At 35.7% G+C, this 17,601-nt stretch overlaps 1 protein-coding gene across 6 annotated transcripts in view; it reads left to right on the top strand.

Annotated features, from left to right (window-relative positions):
* cic (Putative transcription factor capicua) overlaps positions 1–17,601 on the top strand; it is a 57,933-nt gene that overhangs the window by 22,210 nt on the left and 18,122 nt on the right. For 2 of the 6 annotated variants that reach the window (XM_085956843.1, XM_085956841.1), the window contains exons 7-19: positions 1,640–1,879; positions 3,652–3,794; positions 4,394–4,673; positions 5,571–5,712; positions 6,165–7,217; positions 10,377–10,460; positions 10,572–10,704; positions 12,203–12,409; positions 12,903–13,093; positions 15,330–15,509; positions 15,820–15,924; positions 16,847–17,005; positions 17,290–17,576. In XM_085956843.1, the coding sequence (XP_085812969.1) occupies positions 1,640–1,879; positions 3,652–3,794; positions 4,394–4,673; positions 5,571–5,712; positions 6,165–7,217; positions 10,377–10,460; positions 10,572–10,704; positions 12,203–12,409; positions 12,903–13,093; positions 15,330–15,509; positions 15,820–15,924; positions 16,847–17,005; positions 17,290–17,576 (3,204 nt within the window). The remainder of the gene's footprint in view (positions 1–1,639; positions 1,880–3,651; positions 3,795–4,393; positions 4,674–5,570; positions 5,713–6,164; positions 7,218–10,376; positions 10,461–10,571; positions 10,705–12,202; positions 12,410–12,902; positions 13,094–15,329; positions 15,510–15,819; positions 15,925–16,846; positions 17,006–17,289; positions 17,577–17,601) is intronic. The other 4 variants (XM_085956845.1, XM_085956844.1, XM_085956842.1 and 1 more) reach the window with 3 other exon arrangements.

Here is a 17,601-nt window from a genome sequence, read left to right as displayed (position 1 = left end):
TAACAATGGATGCCACTGTACTTTTGGTAAGATGGTGAAAAAATACACGAATATAAATATTATTATAAATGATTTAGTGCTTTGAGACTTATTTTTTGAAATAACTTCATTCCCTTATCAGTTAGTCCTCGATACTGTATCGAATTCTCTTGCGATTTCGTGAATTGAATAATATTCTTGAATACCTTGACACTATACGATTTTTTTTGATTACTTTATAAAAATTCTATTTCATAGAGAAATAATAATATGTTTATTTTTTTTTCTGTTACTACATAAGGATAGATTATATTATAAAATTTGATATATCAATTATAAATAAAAAAATGTTGTCACACTTGTTTTGTTGTTCAAACATAGTTTTATCCGTTCATTTCTAAATAAATATTGATACATTATTTTTTTCTTTTGTTTTATTGATGTAAACTATCAATATTATTACTTATTATTGCTTTATACACCATTGAGAACACACAAAAAAAGTTTCAAATTTTTAAAACATGTGTAGAATTAGTTATTTAAAAAAAACTAAATCGACGATTTTTTGTCAAAAAACGCTTGGGAGTTTTCACATATGCTAGGCTAAATCAGCTGGGAGTAAAAGAGTTAATATACTTAAATGTTACTAAATACAATATGTTAATCAGCTGTTTGGTGGGAAGTACTGCAACCAATATGGTGGATATTGTGACGTTTTTAAACTTAGAGTTTAGTTTAGTAGTTTAGAAACTTAGTAATAGATTAATAACTTTTTAACCTGAAATTATACGAGAACTAAACATACGAAGGATTTTGAAACACATTATCTACCTACATTTTTATTTCATGTGCTATCCAAAAAACATTATTAATGAATAGTATTTATTTTTAATGTGTATAAGACCTACATAATTATTTAAAAAAATAGGTAAGTATTGTTTAATTCTAATGCATATTTAAAAAAAACGTAGAATATATCTAGTGATGTACCCGAGTTTAGTCTGACACTTTTACAAACTAGTAACGCAACTTTATTTTTATAATATGTACTAGTGAAACAATAGGTAGGTACCATTATTGTATTTTGTTGGTTGAGTAAAGCCAATGCACGAAATAATTTATAACGCCTAAAAATAAATATTATCGTGCAGGCACCCCATACACTTTTATTATTTTTCACGTTGTTTTCATTCGGCCGGCCGGCAAACAGCGTTGATGGTACCTAATAAATCATTGCAATGAATTGCTCTACCGACGATAATTATTATTATGTTTTTAAAATAAAATCTTCGATGACCAGGGATTTTGTTGTAATTCTGAATTAAAATGACGTGCTACTCGCTCTGTGGACTCTGTTCGACTGAAATATGAATCACATTGGTTCTGTTATACCTACTCTTAATACGTCAATAACACCTACGTATTCTTCAAATGACTCAAATATATAATTATTCTGCTCATCAATGATCTTCGCTAACTGGGGGAAACGTTCATCCAAAATTTCTTTTTGAAGAAGTGTTTTAAAAAAAGATAGCTTAGTTCAGTGGGATTTAAAACATCTTGATAGATAGAAGTAACTTGTATTCATACAAAACTGTATAATAAATAATAGATGAATGGAGGATTGGTAATCCAGTTTTTTCTTTTTTTCTTTACGTAGATCTCAAGCAGCAACGCCGCACAAATACAAGAAAGGGGATGTGGTGTCGACTCCCTCGGGGGTCAGAAAGAAATTCAACGGCAAACAATGGCGGAGGCTCTGCTCAAAGGAAGGGTGCTCCAAGGAGAGTCAACGAAAGGGCTTCTGCTCACGACACCTCTCACTCAAGGGGGCGCCGCGGTCCACCAACACGCCCCTCACCAATAACAGTACCAGCACCACTCACACTCCTTATCACAGGTTTGTGTTCTGCCTTCTTTTTAACCAAATCTTGGAATTTTACACTGGGATTATTAATTATCAACCATTATATGAGGACTGGGAAGACATCTTCTATGGAGATAGATCTTTTATATTTGAAAGTGGAGCTGTTAATGAGGTTACTAATTCCAAAATTTCAATGGTTAAAGTAGCTCCATTTTATTTTGCATTGCAGTTTCATTTGTGAGTCTTCACAGTTGTGCTCTGTGATTTATTTTCTAGCTGCTATGGTATTAGTGTTCTTTATAGACCTAGAGGAAATTTTTATATACAATGAACGATTATGAATGATCACATCAGATCACTAAAATTATAAAACTCATATTGTAAATAACTAGATTCGACCATTTTAATTTTGGTAATATGTATTCCACATAATTTAATAACAATCTGATCCAGTTTCATTTGCTTATTCACAACTGATGAAAAAATAAAATATTCTAAGAAAATTCTCTGTTTCTTCAGACTACATAGAATGATTCCAATCAGTTGGGAATGCTCTATCGCAGTGGATTAAACTGGTACTGTTTGTTATTAAATTATGTGGAATAAGTATTACATACATACGTATTGCGCTTTACTGTAATTATTAAAAGAAATCCATCAGCAGTAGGCCAGGGCGTCATTTGCATTTTATTCACAAATTATTTAATACCATGATACAATAAAAACCTGTTTATTAAAATAAACCCTCTTTGAAAGTCGTAATGTGAAATATTTTACGACTCCCGTTATACTAAAATATTTTTTTTTTCGACCATGTCCGATCGTAATAAGATCATAATATGATTATTATATATTATGGGCCCATATAATGGGCCTCCACACAGTTGAGGTTTGTATTATCAGATTTTCATTTATACAAGAAATGGATGTCAACCACTTGCTCAACCTTATTAGGTTCACAAAAATCAGTGTGAGAATCAGAATAAGATTGTTATTTTATGAACTGTAATAATATGCCTGAAAAAAGTTTGTTTATATTAATCCCTAAGCTACTAAAGTGGAACCTTGATTATCTGGATTGATTGGGGATGAAGATAGTCCGGATAATCGAAATTCATTTTTTTCTTTTCTTTTGACCGTCCGTGTCCAATCCTAATAAAATCATATGGGTCTTCACAGAGTTGAGGTTTGTATTAACAGATTTTGTTTACCTATCAGGTCCATACTCTGACTTCAAACACGAATTGAAAAACAATATTTGTATTTGCCAAATCCAGGATTCGAACTTGGGACCCCACGATATTACAAGACAACGCGTAAGCTGCTCGTCCATCGGGGGTGAATAGCGTATGATGGGATAATCGAAAACTCGTACAAAAATCTTTTTGAAAATTTCACTTTTTCATTAGGTATATATTTTTTTAAATCATACATTTATCTTATCCGGATAATCGAGGTTCTACTCTATTTTCATTTTTTATCACAATTTGGAATTAATATCGTTTTACTATATTGACTTTTCAATATTTCTATTCAGTCATATTATGTAACGTAGGTACTAAAAACATTCTGGAATAGTATGAACCAAGTCTTGAAGTACAAAAATATTAATAGGCTCCCTCTTCATTTGTCCAAACCCTTTGGGGGAACATCATAGTTGGATTCCTGGAGTATTGCCATGTCATGTTTGTTTTATTGAAAAACAACAAAGTCCGTTCCACTGTTTGAACTAATATTAAATTTATGTCATGTTCATTACAAATCCTTCCTTTGTGCATATTGAATAATCGCGTGTCGTTGTTCAGGAGCAGCAGTAAATCATTATCATCGTCGGGTGGACCTTTGGACGGCGAGGACACGTCTAGGGACTCGGAAACCACTTCTCCTCATTACAGCCGGGTCGCCGGACGATTCGACCCCGAAGAAACCGAAGCCGCCAATATGCTTGGTAATATATTATGTCTTTTCAAACTGGGGACTAGAAATAATGATTCAATTCAATTTATTTATTTTTAACATATTGTGGACATTACAAATTATAAGTTTAAGACGTTCACAACATGACATTTAGAAACAAAGAAATATAAAACAGTATTACATAAAAAAGAGATAGATAGTATGTTATTAAACAGTAGAAATATGTACATACAAAAAATATTAATTGATGAAGTATTTTTGTTAACCATTCACAGTGCTCTGGATTCAAACCAAAGGTGTTCCCGGCATTTAATGTCTTAAATATAAGCAAAATATAATTACAATACTTTTGTTTGTTCTATTTTAATTCATCAGTTTCTGCAAGTCATGACAATTTTTTTCCTCTGCCCTTGACAAGTGTCGGCTGTGTACTTTTTTGTATTAGATTTTGACAATATGTGAACTTAACGATTTTTGAAAATAGACGTCTCAATTCACAATACATACTACATAAAATTAAGGATTGAAATAGAAAACAATATATTGTTCGATTTCAACCTTAAATATCAATCTCAAAAATTAGCATGCATGTGTGTGAAAATGTATTATAACAATCGATTTGCCTCGCAGTGTCTTTGGGCAGTTCCCGATCGGGCACCCCCGGCTTCTCTCCCCCTGCTCCCGGACCGCGCCTTGCCTCCCTCGCCCCCCGGGCCTTGTCCTCCGCCGGTATGGCCGCCGCGGCAGGGGGACCGACGGGAAACAACGGCGGCGTCGGCAACAGAGGGGGGAGTCCTGTGATGGTGGGGCCTCGCCAGAATGTGTTCATGCCCATCAGCAGTCCCATGGCCACGCCCCAGCACCACCACAAGCAGAGGTGGAATGCCTACACACACCAGCAACTCATCAGGTGACCCTCATATCAACCCGTCTGTTTAATTATAAGGCATGTGACAATTCAATGTTTTCTTGAAGAAAGATCAATGGGCCCTACAACCCTCGAAAGAAACCAGTCTCCGCCGCAAACTATTACTTAATTCATTCCTTTTGGGTTTGATCGTGTCGGAACAATGATTGTTATGTAAGGACGTTGAAGAAAACTTTGTTTACTGGATGGAGATTAAATATATAAAAGTGAAGCTGAAAAAAGCCACATGGTTTACCATTTAAATGACCTTAAAATTCCTTTCTCTGTGGGTTCATTTGTAGCGAAGGTTATTTTTTTCACCTGCATGTGTCAAAAACTGCATGCGTCAAAAACTGCATGCTTTCAACAACATTTCAGAATCATTGGAAACTGATGATCATAGAATATAAATCTGGATAATCGAGGTTCTATTGTAGTTTAAATAGCATGTGACGCGATACATTGTGTTTATGACTGACAATGCGACACGGGTTTTTGGACATGTTCACAGATTCAGCAGAACTTATGTAGATATTGCCAAAATATGTCGGAGCGTATATTATATCATTCGTATTGAATGAAAACAATGATGGCAGCAGGCTGTGTAAATAAGTCGCCGTGTTTTAATCCTGATCTGCAAATTTACAAAATTCCCTATCCACCACACTGGAAACATAACAAAAATGCCTTGGCATGTTTTAATAATACGGCACTCTTTTGTTAAACTCTTTTTTGATACAGTTAACTTATTTTGTCCATGTATTTCATTTTTTATATTTGTACATTCTCAAGATGAGTAATCTGGTCATTGACAATGTTCAGAAGTCACAAGGGTCAAGGAGCACTCTCGCATCGTCACTACCGGTTCAATTTATTGATTGTTTCCACTGTCATTTCCAGACCCGAATTACTCAGGCCAGGTCAAATGGTTTCCTCTCCGCCGGAGACGAACACGAACGTGGGAAGTGTCGCTACTAGTGTAATTCGAAGATCCCCCGCCCTGCCTCTTCCGCATGCCGCCCCTCGCTCTCAGGTATATCTGGTAATAATATAAATGACAAATGCATAATATGCAAATTATAAATAATACAAGCTACTTTTAGCACAAAAGGCCCCCGAGAAAGAGATTAATATTATTGCTCTCCATATGTGTCCCAACCTTTTTAATGTGGCGGCATAATTAAGGTGACTAATCACAACAATTCAATATTTGTGTTAAAATTACATTTATGTGCATCAAGCGTAACTGGTGGATTTTTATGTTAGATTCTTTTTTCCATTGTATATTATTTCTAAATTAGAACAATTACTTACTCATTAATTTCTATTAGCTGATTTAACCTCTTATTATAATAAATATATGAAAAATATTGGGCATGCCAGCTTTTATTTATATCACTTTAATCGGTTGTTAAATGTTAAATGTTGACATTGTTAAACGAATATACCCCTCTAGCTTATCATATTACAATAATTTGTTTTGGAATATTTCAGGGGGAACATCGCCTTCTGACGAGCGGGCTAAATCAACCGGCAAGAGTGGCCGTCACTTTCCCTTCTGACGTCCTCCATCCGCCGCACGTCTCGGACTCTGCGCCCCGCTCTCACTCCCCGTCTCCATCCCGACCGCCCATGATCCTCCACCGTGTTCTGACCGATACCGCTCCAGAAGCGGACACCACCATCGTCAAACAAGAAAACCTGGAACCGTCACCTCTCAGGAACAATACTGACTATGGCAGATGCTCCCGAGAGATCAACGTCAATTCAGAAAATCATCCCCGTGACGATCCCAGCTCCGGGGTGGACCTCCGGAACGGAATCCAGGATTTTCCCTCCGCTCGCTTTCGGATAGATGAGCTCAACAACAACTCCACCAGGAACGGGGACATCGGAAGGGTCGACTCCCGCTTCGACTCTGACCGGGCTGATTCCGGAACGGATTCCAATCTGAAAACCATCAGTCGGCAGATTTTTGCTGTAAAAAATGATCCCGATTCACAGGACAGAAACAGTATCCGCCTCTCGCAGAGGAATTCCATCAATCTGAACAATAACATCAACGAGATAATGTTGGCGTCGAACAATGTCAACGATCTCACCACGTCTCAACGGAACAATGGCGAGTACGTCATCCACGGAAATTCTGCCGATGATTTCTCCCGTATGAATAATTGCACCCAAGAAAACGCTTCAGATAACGGTGGCCTCAGAAATAACATGAATAACGCAGAGCGACAAAACATATTCCATAACAACCTGACCGAGAGTCTGCATAGAAAGCTGAAAAACTGCAGTCCCACATTAGGCGCAGAACCGCCCAAAGTGGGGACGGTGAACAGCCGGGACGTGCACAGGAACAACAACAACAATATGGGAGAGATGCGCATCCTGAAGCAGTCTCCCCTTCAGTCACAGCACATGTCTCTGGCGGGAGTGGAGTCTCTGGCATACCGCCACTGCCAGCCCACCGTCTATGTCATCCCGCACCCCCAGCCCGACAAGAAGTTTGTCATCATAAAACGAGAGCCTCTCGATTCAGTCCAGGTAATTTACACATTTTTCATATAGTCAAATAATTTTTAATCACATTCAAATTCTGTACTTACTCCTTTTGGTTGTGTTTTAGTTTTATACTCAAATTGAATTAAATGACCTTTTCACAATTTGCTTAATGCAGAACTAGCCTAACTAACAAATTACTTATTGTTGAATAGAGCTTTTCAATAGTTACTTTTATTCATTATGCCTGAAGATAACTAACTATCTTCTTTCAATGAAATATTTTTAACCTAAAATGAGTCCAGTGTGAGTAAACCTTGAATAAATCGGTCCCAACACTGTGTACGCTATCTCAAATCAAGCAATTTTTTTTTACACACATGAACGATATAGTTAATATCACAAACAATAGCATACACAATTATTGGGATTAATAATAAAATTCATTCAAAAATGTAAGCGTGAAATACTTCATTTTTTTTACGCAAAGAAACAGGGCAACAAAGAAGCAGGGTACACAATCGCCATAAAAAGGTATGATGGAGGATTTAAACCAATTAGGAACTGGTAATGGTCAGTTGACGGGAGTTCAAGAATAATTTTGACAATATATAGATGTCACCAGTGGTCACTAATCGGACAACTTGTATTTCTTACATTATGGGCCAACAAACTTTCGCGTAACAGACGTTAATACAGACGCACAATGAGCACTATACAGTACTTCCCAACTGGTGTGCTATGAGTGGTTAGAAAGTCGCCTCGAGTTTATTGCATACAATAAAATTCATGTATCTATTCAACGTGGCGTGATGACATACATATTTTTTAGCATTAATTTCCATCTGTTGTGATGATACGGTGCGTTGTGATATATTTTTTTAACAGTAATTACGAGTAACTCTTTCAATATTCGACCCAGGCATATGAATGCAGTTGGCTCATTGAAAGAATTGATTAAGTACCTATCACCTATCATTTTAATTTGTAATTAATTTTAATGAGTCTCGATATCAATTATCGTCAATTCAATTCTAAACTATCCTAAATGCCATTTTTTCGAAATACGTTTTTTTACATCAATCGATTCTCTATGAAATTTCTAACATGTCTGTATAAACCTAAATGCATAGGATTATATTGAATTTAAGAAACAATTATTTTCATGCCACTTCTTAAGTATCCTAAGTGACATTATTTGCCAATGTATTGAATTTTTATAAATTTGAAATTGGAAAAAATTCACCAAAATTTATTGTAATTTGAAACACAAAAAATGATTTTTTAATATTTCGATATTACAGAACTAAATCAAATTAAGTATATGTTCATAATTTCTAAATTTTGCTTTCCTGCACATTTTATGATTTGGCGTTTAGGATAGCTTAGAATTGAATAGACGTTATGTTTTTTTAATTCTAAAATAAACTGTTAACAAATATAAGTATGTAGCATAACACTATTAATTTGCAGTTTTTATAATAATTATAAAATATGGTACAGTAGAACCTCGTTAATAAGAACACAGATAATTCGAAATTCGCCGTACCGTAAAGTGGGGTGACTTTGATCGATTTTGATTTTATATTTACGATATTTTGAAAACCGACTATAGGAATAGACTGAAAAAATAATGTAAATATTGCATTATAAATACCAACCGAATAATATTATTAAATTTAAATTTTAATGAATACGTATGGAAATAAAAAATAAAATGTCAAATCTATCAAAGTCACACCATGGGGTGGGGCTACTTTGATACCTATTTTTTTATGCTTTCGTTAGTTTATATGTGGGACTTTAAACCCATCCCTATATTTTTTTTTTTTTTTTCCAGGAGTTACAAGCTACATTATATAAAATAAAAATATGAAAACGTATTCTCAATCAAAAAAATGTACAGATTTGCATTATAGCATTTATTCATCATGTTATCAAAAAAGAACAGGTTAAACAACAACGATCTAGGAACATTTTTATACGAGACCAAAATTACAATACAAAATAACCAATAAAACTTAAAATAAAATAATTTGAACCTAGTTTTCTTTTGTACTGTCGCACCATCTTATTCTGAAATTAAAAACGTGGAAATTAAAAAAAATCACAAGAATATTCTTAAAATTTAGCAACTACACCATCTTCAGTATAGGTATTAGGTGAAGGGGCGACTTTGATACCCCGTATCAATGACGCCCCATACTCTAAATCAGCATGTTACACAAAAGTGTACTTCACCTCAATAAATTTGAATTTAAAATATGAAAAAGAAATAGTGATATCACTATAGTATTTAAATAATCATTGGATTACTACGATGATAATAAAAGGGTACTCACATTTTATAGCTCTTCAAATAAGACACCAAATTCACCTTGATGTTTACGGATTCCGATATACAACAAATCGGACACTTAATTACCGTATTTGTAGTTTGACAGGTAGACCATAGATATATCTTTTAAAATAGACCGGTAACTTATAATTATACCGTTCCGGTGGGTACTGTGTTGCCAATTTCAAAAATATTTTCAAAGTATCAAAGTAGCCTCTCGATTTTAATGTCGCCCCATTTGACAGTAATTCGAAATTTTTGTGAAAAAAATGTCCCTTGAACATTATTTTCATATAAAACCATACCTTTAATTCAAATTTCATAATTCGAAATTATTTTAGAGTCCAGGCATATAAAAATATTCAATAAATCGTAATAAAGTACACTATTTCATGAGCCAGTCATTGAAAATTGTGACAGACTTTTCGTAAAACATCATAAATTACTTATTTTAAGAATGTAATAAAAATAATCCTGACATTTAATGACCCATTAACACACGGCACCGGAAATTTGGTCAGCACATCTATGATCGTAAACAATATTGATGAAAATAAAAAAAAAAAAATTTTAATTTTAATATTTTTCCACCATTTCATAATTCGTAATTCGAATTTTTTTTCGATTTTCAGTCCCATGGAATTCGTATTAACGAGGTTTTACTGTATTAAACTGAAAGGATTTTTTTTTTAATAACAAATTAACTGGTGTTTTTAAAGTGATGGTGATGGGAACATAATTTTTTCTTCAGTCTGCCGTGAAAATTCTATAATTCGAAAGCTGTGCCGTGATGCGAAATTGATTTGGAAGCACTGCACTGTGGGGTTAATATTCTGAAACTTTCAGCTAATAAGTCGCATTTATAGTTCCAGGATAAAAGTGGAACCTTGCTAACGGCAGGCGGCACACATTCGGTTGTACATCGGCAAACAAATGATTCCTCGGATCAGGTATCTAGTTTTCGCATAAATCCAAGTCGTCTTCAGTGCGATAATGTTATTTCGAACGTAGTATCCCTCCGATGAAATAATGTAATATCATCGCTTTAAATTCTCTTTCAGCGAAACAACATAGAAGGTATGGTGGGCAACGCAGTTATCGTTCACCAGGGACGCCATCTTTTGCCTGTTCTGCCTCCCCCGCCCGGCCAGCATAACCCGCACACGCCTACTACTCCGCACCCCACGATCATAGGTGAACATGCTCGACTCATATTTTAACATATTCTCAGTATTGTTTCAGTGGCGGCGAAGACTACTTACTAAGTATCCTTAGCAAAGCGATTATGTATCTTAAAAACACCAGTGCTGAAAATTTGATAACCGCCTATCTTTATCTTCTGCGTATGTCTCAAATCTACAGTTCAAGATTCACTCAAAAACAAAAAAATATTAAATATACAGATATTGCAAAGATAAACCCTGAAAAATTTTACTGTTATGAATAGATATTATTTTATTAAATATTACATGTTGTATTGACTATTTCAAAACATGTTTGAGTTTCACTGAGAATAAAAAAAATTCACTTTATAATATAATATATTATGTAGCTTATAAGTGCCTGTGAAAGGACCAACTGCGTCAATTATTACGCAACGTCAAAAGGCCGCCAAAGAGATTTTACAGCTACACATTTCTCAATGTTTCAACATCCAAAATACAGTATGGCGACCCACATAGTCCAATACGCCAAGCACTGGCTTCTCATACCGAAGGTTCCGTGTTTGATTGCCAGTAAGAATAATAACATAATAATATATCGATGGCCTAATGTTAATATCCCGTAAGTGACTTTTTACAAATTGTGCAGGATGCTAAAAAATCTAAATATTTAATATCCCGTATCTGACTGAACTTAATGCTTGTGGGCCGCACAAAATTGTGTTTTTGCTAATCGATTTTCAAATGCAAATACCACATTAATTACAAAATTAATTAAAAGTGCCCATAGCCATTGTGTTAATAGTTCACACGTCATGTTGTAACTACATAGCATGCCAATAACCCGTAACGTAAAAAGTGGTGAAGCAAAGCACATAACGCCTAATATAATGTTAACATTCGATAAAATGTGACATATAAATAAAGATAAACATCCAAAATTGTTATATTACTTACTGTTATACCTTTTAAATAATTCAAAAGTGACATTTTCAAGCTGAATTCAACACACGTCATGCAACACGCTTGACAGCTTAGAGGCAAGATACGGGCTATTATAGGTTTATTCTTAAAATGTTCAGATACGGTAAATTACTAAAATGGCTGTACCATTGTTGTAAAAAATAACTACAAATATGGGAATTCCGCAGTTGATGGGCAGTGTTTTTGTTGTTTTTAGTACCTACATCAAAGTCATATTGGTCAGATCAGACATTAGACCATCGGTATATGATTTTTTCAAGCGTGGGTGTTTCTGTGATTGTTTCACTACTGTAATTGGGGCTCATGACTTGTTGTGTTACATAAAAGTATAATTATTATCCTCTAATTCAACTACACGAATAATGAGAAATCGCCATCAAGTGTTGTAATAGAAATATCCTTTTAACTGTTAAGTGGTTCTCTCTCTTTGGATATACATTTTGTCATTATCTGGGTGAAATCTATCCTAAACTCTTCAAAGTTGATAAAGACCACTATATATTCGTAAGTACTACAAAGGTATATTAATCATGACATGTTTTCAGTGAACAATGGGCGCAATGTGTTCCCTTGGCAGAGTATACTTCCTATTTTGGAGGGCACTGCTCATTCGACTGTCGTGTCACCTCCTTCCTCTCAGCTCTCTCCGCCTCCCTCCGCTCCTCCTCTCGGTCCACCCTCCCCTAACCCCCCGCTCTCTGCCTCGACCATCGCCTCCGCCTACCAAATCAAGATGGAGGAAGACTGCATCGGTAATTTTTATATTTTTTTTAATTATTCCAAGATATATAATATATACATTTTTATTTATATTTTTAAGATCAATAAATAAATAACTAATATCATTTCATTAGATGCCATGGAATTGAACTAAAATTCTACTAACATGCAAGGCCGACTATAATATACAGGTAGTATCAGTGAATGGCGAATTACGATGGTAGTGCTAATTATAATAACCTGTTCACAATAAATGAAGATTTTCAATTGCCTATTTTGTTCAAATTATTACAATTAATTTCAATATGCAACAATTATAATTTTCTACAAACAGTTTACCATATTGCATTCAAAGTATGAACAATAGCTAGCACTGCCGTTAAAATTTACAGTTTCGTGTCACGGCCTTACACTATAGAATATTTAGAAAAGATATAATATACTATATTTAAATGTTATCTTAATCTAACTTTTCCCTCAATGTATGATTTATATTTCTTTTGTGACACTGTTCTGTATTTACAGAGGACGATGACGATGTGTTTGAATGCGAACCGCTGCAGAGCCCGCTCGCGACACCCACAACGCTTGGGGAACAGCTATCCAGCGCAGAAATCTCCGCCAGTCTCGCCTCTCAAAACTTGGCTAACAATAAAAAGCGGAGTCACTCCTTATCGGCCTTGTCCAATGCTGGCCTGGCCGGTCCAACCGGAAAGGTATCCTATAATTTCATATTTACCATACTGCAACGACGCCAAAGAAATATTCTGTACTAAACGGTTTTTAAACATATTATGAAAGAGAAGCTGATAAAACCTCTCATAATCTTCAGTAAACTCCTCTCCTCGACTTACCTTCGCAGTAATTTTTTGGTCATAGAGTCCATCTTTTTAATGTCTTGCCTGGTAAATTCACATATTGTTTATCAATGTGTGTTTGGACACAGAATATGAACCTAACAAATGGCTAACATCCATTTTATGTAAAAACAAAAATCTGTTATTACAACCTCCTCCTCGGTGGAGGGCCATATGATCTTCTTAGGATCGAGCGTGGTAAAAAAAGAGTCCTCGTGGAAAATGACAATCTGAAAAAACTCATGATATTTGGTCAGGTTGAAGTGGATGAGGAAGAGGTCTCACCAAATAGACAAAAATATCCATTGTCTTTGTTATTCATTCTTCGTAGCTGTGTGTGATCAACAGTCTGTAAGAAATTGCACCAAGTATTCAATACTCTGGATCAGTGGCGGCCGGTGGTCTTCAAAATAGCATTTTCTGGTAGTGCGCAATGGTTTACCTTCTATAAAGAGAAGATCTTCTTTTTTCACCCTGTCACGACCCAGCATTGGAGCATAGGGCAAGCACAAGTTTGCGCCACTTCCCTCGGTCCATCGCCAACTCTTGCGCCTCCCGCCATGTCAGACCTGCAGCATGTAGGTCGCTTTTGTGGCACCGCTGCAGGGTGAGGGAGGGCCGGCCATGGCAACGGAACCCTTGAGGCTGTGCCATAAAGGTACAAAGTGTCACACTCTTTGGCAGCATCAGGAACACGTGTCCTAGCCATGTAGAGGTCGTAAAGCGTCTCTTCATGATTACCTTAATCATCGAAGGCCATAAGCTAAGATATTATCTAGTGTAAAACGACTGAAACGTCGAACTTCTCAGAAGGTAAATTAAATATGTCTTTGTTTTATTTATTCTATTTCTTAAAAAAGTTTTTGGACACGTAGAATGATTAAGAGGCAATCCATGGAATGAAACCGTATGCGGTTTAGATCCGTGTGTCATCATACTAAACTTATTATTTTGTTCATGAAAATATATTTTCACTAAATCTGTAAGTGTGACTGTATGGTATAAACGGATACGATCAGATGCTTATAATATAGTTTGTGAAAATATATTTCCATGAACAGAAAAGATAAGCTTAGTATGGCACACCGGTTCTAAGCCGCATACGGTTTCAGTCCATGGATGGCCTATTAATATCAATAAAAAAATATAAATGTCACCGTTTATGGCTTTACGCTCCGAACAATGCGTCAGCCAAACGTCTGGGTAATTCACTTTTATTAAAAGTGCAAAGCAGTATGTTTATTTTTTAAATCTCACATTATTATTAATTTATGTGAAATTATAAAATGAACTAACATTACCTGGGTAATATTTATATTGTAAATCAACGTTCATTCGAACTCTTTCTTATTTCTGATGTATTTATATGGCATTAAAAGTATGTTTCTCTTATATTATCGTTCTTATTTTATATTCAGCTACGACCTACTACTCATGTAGTGCTGTTGTGTTTTTTTATTATTATATTGAATGTATTTGAGTGGTTTAGAAATAAATGCGGCGGTTCGTATTTTCGTAAAATGTTGGCGATACATTAAATCTTAAATGTAAAAATGTTAAAAATTAACTCGTCAACATTGTTATAAAACAGAAACTGGCGTTTTTGTATCTGGAGTCCTAATTTCGTGCGCCGATCATAAAGTGTGTAAAAAATGCTACACAAATGCTACAACAGGGACATTGGACCACGGTTTAAGAAGTATACAATGACCTCATTGTAATCCTGTGCAAACTGAAAATCTATTTGGATCGCAATCGCTTTGCGCCCATGAACGGAGTATTGTTCATAATACTGCTGCATGTTCTACTTCGCGAAGTGAGTGATACACATATGAATAGCAATGAAAAGTTGAGCGATGTCTTCAAAAATGCAGGCGGTGCGTAGCACTTGCATGGTATTAGAGGAGCCGCCGCTGCTTTGGATGTGTAATAGTTTGTTAATTATTAATTATATTCATGCAAAATTGACAGTGCCTCTGTCACGCTAGAACGCTAGAAGCCCTAGCTGGAATTATGCGACAGCAGATTACAGATTTATGATTGTTTATAATCTAAGCTTTGTTGTGTAATGTTTTTTTGTCATTTGGATTAATAGAAAGACCCAAGAATCCGTCGCCCGATGAATGCATTCATGATCTTCTCGAAGCGGCACCGCGCAATGGTGCACAGCCAGAACCCCAACCAGGACAACAGGACCGTCAGCAAGATTTTAGGAGAGTGGTGGTATGCCCTCAAGCCAGATGAGAAACTCAAATATCACGAGCTGGCCACCGAGGTAAACAAATTTGTTTTAATATCATCCAATCTTTATGTGGCGAACCTTCATTTAAGCCCTCTTTATTATTGTATTCACACCCTGTAGTGGAGTAGTGCAGAGTGCCTGTCACTTATGCCATGGATACACAAAATGGTTTTTTCAATGGGTGTTTGATCCAGAGCAATGCCCCAACGGATTGGGTAAATGACTAAAAATCTGTTATTATAACCTTCGCTATGTAGATATATAATATCTGATGTCAGCATTTCATGACGTTATTAAGCATAATATAGTAATTAAATATAAAAATGTATTGTTTTCTGTTCAGGTAAAAGAAGCACATTTCAAAGCCCATCCCGAATGGAAGTGGTGCAACAAAGACAGACGCAAGTCATCAAGCGGTCGGGACCCCTCTAACAACTCAACTCCACAGGTTAATATTTTAATTAGTACATAATGTCATAATCCATTAATACTTAATTTTACGATCGAGACACATTCCTGGAAATTTGACTATAAAACGAAATGCTGTCTATTTCTGTACAATTTTCATAGGATCATCAGTACCCATTTTGAAGTTGAAAATGCATTTTATTTATTTCAAAAACACATTTCCATTTCAAACATAAACGCGTTCTTCATCGTGGTTAATTTGTTGTAAGATGTAATTTCCTTTTTTATTACGTTTTTGACAAATCCTTCGATGTTAAGAGCGTACTTCAGTGAAACGCCAAATAATTTTCAACTGTAGGTGCGACGAAACTTCTCACTAGTCGCCAATCGGAGACCGACACAGTCGAGGTGTCTGCACGTCGATTTATTTTGTCATGGCATCGGATGAAAATATTCTTAAATCGTGTAAAAATGACTAAAAAACTTTATGTACGTACTTAACAGAAAACATGTCAATGAATATACTATTATTATTAGTAATATAACAATAAACATAACATTAGATGGATGCTTGTTGGATTTTTATGACAAATTATATTTTGTTCGGCATGCGTCATTTGCACAATCCGCTCATCGCCTAGCCACGATCTTTTTAGACCATGCCTCAACTGAAGTAATAGCCTTAAGCCATTGGAGACAAAACTAAAATTGCTTAATAGAAGATGGTAGTTATTATTTTTATGGTGCCACTTATAGTCTGTACGGTATAGTCTGATTTTGAGAATGATTTGATTGAGCTCTTTGAAAGAGTAAAAAGCTAATTTAGTATTATTTTTCTTTTATTATTTATTTCTATCATGAAATTTTACAGTTAATGGTGTCATCTGTCGAATTTTATGATACGGGTGTACATGACTTGTTGAATGAATTGGCCGATGTAATTAAAAGTGGTTTGTTTTCAGAGCCCCAGAACTCCACTGGAGAGTGGAAACACTCCGAGTACGAGTACCAACGATAACATTCCTTTGACCATTTCGTCATACAACGCCATCAACAACTGTGGGGACATGCCGTCTCCTCATAGTACCATACAAGACATGCTCAGTGACGACGAGCAAATGGTTTGTTATATTCTATTTATTTTATAGATGATGAGAATCCTCAATTCTTTCTTTACCGTGTAAAACACATAACTGTAGTTTAACACTTGCGCTTCTCTTCTATCCGGCTCCTTAATTGTGCTACGCTGCATTACCAATTTGTGCAACTGACACTTTAGTGACAACTAGCATCTAAAAAATGTGTAGTTATTGTATTGAAATATTGTCAATCGCAGCAGGTAAATTGGAACAACCGGTAGTCTTAATTTTTGTGTTTATGATAATTGTGTTTGGTTTATTCACAGGTAATATGTGAAGACTCCCAAGTGGGCCTCGGCACCGTGGAAGTGGATCTGAAGTGTGGCGAAAAAGTGACAGATTCCGATTCGGAGAGTCAACACTCAGAGTCCGTTAACCTCATTGCGTCTCACGGCGCCGACCACGCTTCCCAGCAACACCTCCCTGGAGCGCACGGTGCGGCCAACGACAGTGGAGGGCCGCAGCAGCCATCACACGACAAGGCGGATCCTCAAACGGGGTACGTCACTGCGCCCACCGATCACACCAGGAGGCCTAAACCTATCAAAGCCAGGTATGTTCACGATACTTCAGTGTAT

This window comes from Rhyacophila brunnea, unplaced genomic scaffold (assembly GCF_057557595.1).
Source record: "Rhyacophila brunnea isolate RB1 unplaced genomic scaffold, BYU_Rbru_1.0 scaffold_6, whole genome shotgun sequence".
In the NCBI taxonomy this organism is placed as follows: Eukaryota; Metazoa; Arthropoda; class Insecta; order Trichoptera; family Rhyacophilidae; genus Rhyacophila; species Rhyacophila brunnea.
The sequence above is the reverse complement of the archived record's forward strand: the minus strand, read 5'-3'. Positions and strand labels throughout refer to the sequence as shown.